The sequence below is a fragment of the Vairimorpha necatrix genome, chromosome 7 (genome assembly GCF_036630325.1).
Source record: "Vairimorpha necatrix chromosome 7, complete sequence".
Taxonomy (NCBI): Eukaryota; Fungi; Microsporidia; family Nosematidae; genus Vairimorpha; species Vairimorpha necatrix.
This window is the reverse complement of record NC_088822.1, coordinates 259,985-262,547: the sequence shown is the minus strand read 5'-3', so window position 1 is coordinate 262,547 and position 2,563 is coordinate 259,985. Positions and strand designations below refer to the sequence as shown.

At 33.9% G+C, this 2,563-nt stretch overlaps 1 protein-coding gene across 1 annotated transcript; it reads left to right on the top strand.

Moving 5' to 3' along the window:
* Nucleotides 1–328: 328 nt before the first annotated feature.
* On the top strand, nucleotides 329–1,252 carry VNE69_07016 (reverse transcriptase; the record flags this gene model as incomplete). Its single annotated transcript, XM_065474020.1, has 1 exon — nucleotides 329–1,252. The coding sequence occupies one exon, from the start codon at nucleotides 329–331 to the stop codon at nucleotides 1,250–1,252; it is 924 nt and encodes a 307-aa protein (XP_065330092.1).
* Between the last annotated feature and the right edge of the window lie 1,311 nt (nucleotides 1,253–2,563).

Sequence of the window (2,563 nt, the reverse complement as noted above, 5' to 3'; positions counted from 1 at the left end):
TCTTCTAATCAATTTCATTGGCCTTTCAGAGCTGCATACAGTACAAAAAAAGTTGTTTTTTATTAATGAACTGCGTGCCAGAAAGATACACGCTGTCTCAGCATCATAAAATGTTTCCAAAATAAAATTTTCATTTATTTCCATGTTTAAAAACATTTCATCACTAAAAAGCTCATCTTCTTCAACAAAATTTGTTTTTGTCAATCTTGCCATTTTTTGAAAGGGGGTCCTTTAATTTTTCAATGCGGGTTCATTTTCCCCAAGCGGGTTCCAAACGGTCATGTACCCGATCCTTCCCCACGGTACTTGAGTCAGCATTCAAAATGATATGAATCGACTGCATGGGCCCCTGCCTAAGTGCGCCTCTGGGGAACGATTTATCGTAGTAGCTACTGATTATGTAACTAAATGGGTGGAAGCGAGGGCCATCAAACATAAATCGGCGTATGAAATTGCTAAGTTCATCATGGAAGAGATCTTTACCAGACATGGGCCTGTTAACGTGATCAGGAGCGACCAAGGATTAGAATTTAAGAATCAGATTGTGAACAGAGTATCTGAGCTACCCAAAGCTAAATTTAGATATTCTAGTCCTTATCATCCACGATCTAACGGCCCAGTGGAGAGAACTAACCAGAGTCTCATATTAAAACTGTCTAAATTTGTATCGGATTACCCAATTCATTGGGACAAGGCCTTGCCTTTTGCTCTTATGCAATACCGCTCGTCTCCGATCGGGAAACTCGGAATGTCACCGTTCGAAATGCTGTATGGAAGAAAAGCAGTATTACCGAGTATAATACAAGACCTTCCCAATGACTTCGAGATGCTGTTTACTGATCCGTCAGAGTATTTAGCTACGAGAGCACAGATAGCTGAAAACACTCAGGATATTATTAACACCCGGAATAGAGAAAACATTTTAAAGGAAGACAAGCGATCTACCAGAAAAGATCGACCTGATACTGTACCAGAGGGAACTATAGTTTATATGAGAAACAGAAATATGAGAATTAAACTCGATAAGAAGTTCATCGGACCGTACATAGTTAAAGAAAACAAAACTAAAGGTGCGTATTTAATCAAAAGTTTGGAAAATGACACAGAACATCACATTAACCGCAGTGATTTCGTAACATTCAAGACAGAAGAAAATCTGCCAAAGAATACCCAGTCGATCTTAGACGGACATCTCCAATTAGAAGAGGGAAGAGTGTTACCACCATCACTTGCGGCACCAATAAACGACTGAAACAAGATATTTCAAACGTTTCATCTCAAACTCAAACATGATTGTTTCAGGCTGAGAATAAAACTATATAAAGAAATTATATAAATAAATATTATGTCTCTTAAAAAGAATTCTTTTTCAAATACAAAGCCTCAGACTCCCCATCTTCGCCTTCAGGTAACAATTTATATCAGTGTATGGAAGGGACACATAAAACCTTAAGCATTCTAAAAGTTTTCATAAATTATCTATTTATATTCTTAAAATCATCTAATAAAGAACTTAGAATATTAAACAAAATGATCTTGTTTACACATATCACACAATTCATCAGACTGATGCTCTATGAATAATATTAGTAAGTAGGATTATTTAAATACTCAAAATGTCTAAAATTGCACCTTTATTCTACGTGCAATCGTTTCCAAATAGTCTAATATTCATAATTTTGATCTTAATTCAAATATCCCTTTTAATAATTGATTCATTTATTCAGATAATGGTAAACTTATATCTATAAAAGTTCTCGCAACTAAAAAAATCTCAATAATTATGTAATAATCGGTACCCGGGGGTTTCGTCCCGGGTTTGGGGGTTAAAAAATTAAAAAATTAAAAAAGTTCGTTTTTTTTATTTTTTTATTTTTTACCCCTATGGCCGGGACAAAAAGGATAATTAAAAGCAACAGGAATATGGATCAAATTATAGATGAAAATCTAGGCGCTACTTAAAAATTCGCACCCCCTAAAAAATACGTTCACTGAAAAAAAATTATTTGGTATAAAATGAGATAAAATCAAATTTTAAAGGATTTTTTTTCCGGGGGGTGCGAATTTTTAAGTAATGGTATTTTGAACGTGAAATTTTTTTATTTTATCTATCCCTTATAATGAACAGGATGATGGACGAAATGCTTCAATTCAATCCATACAATCCTATTTTTACTGATAATGACAGGGCAATCGACTACGGATTGAAGAACAACTTGTTATATCCTTGTATTCCCTGTACTAATGATTAGTGCAAAGGAATTATGTTTATTCAAAACATATCTTTGTTTTCTCAAGGAAAGGGGTACAAATGTAGCAAAAAAAATTTGTAAACGAAGATGTTCATTAAATAAAGGTTCTAAATTTGAATCTTTAGATATTGAATTTAAAAAATTCTCCGTTGCATTTATTGTGGGGGTTTGTCATTACTAATTTTCAGGCTATCAACATGTGTGAAACTTCTGAACCAACATATATTTCTGTAAAAGAAATAATAATGGAAACAATTTCCAAGTGTTATACTGTTGTTACAACGATAGGTGGAGTTGGTCAGAGGATACAA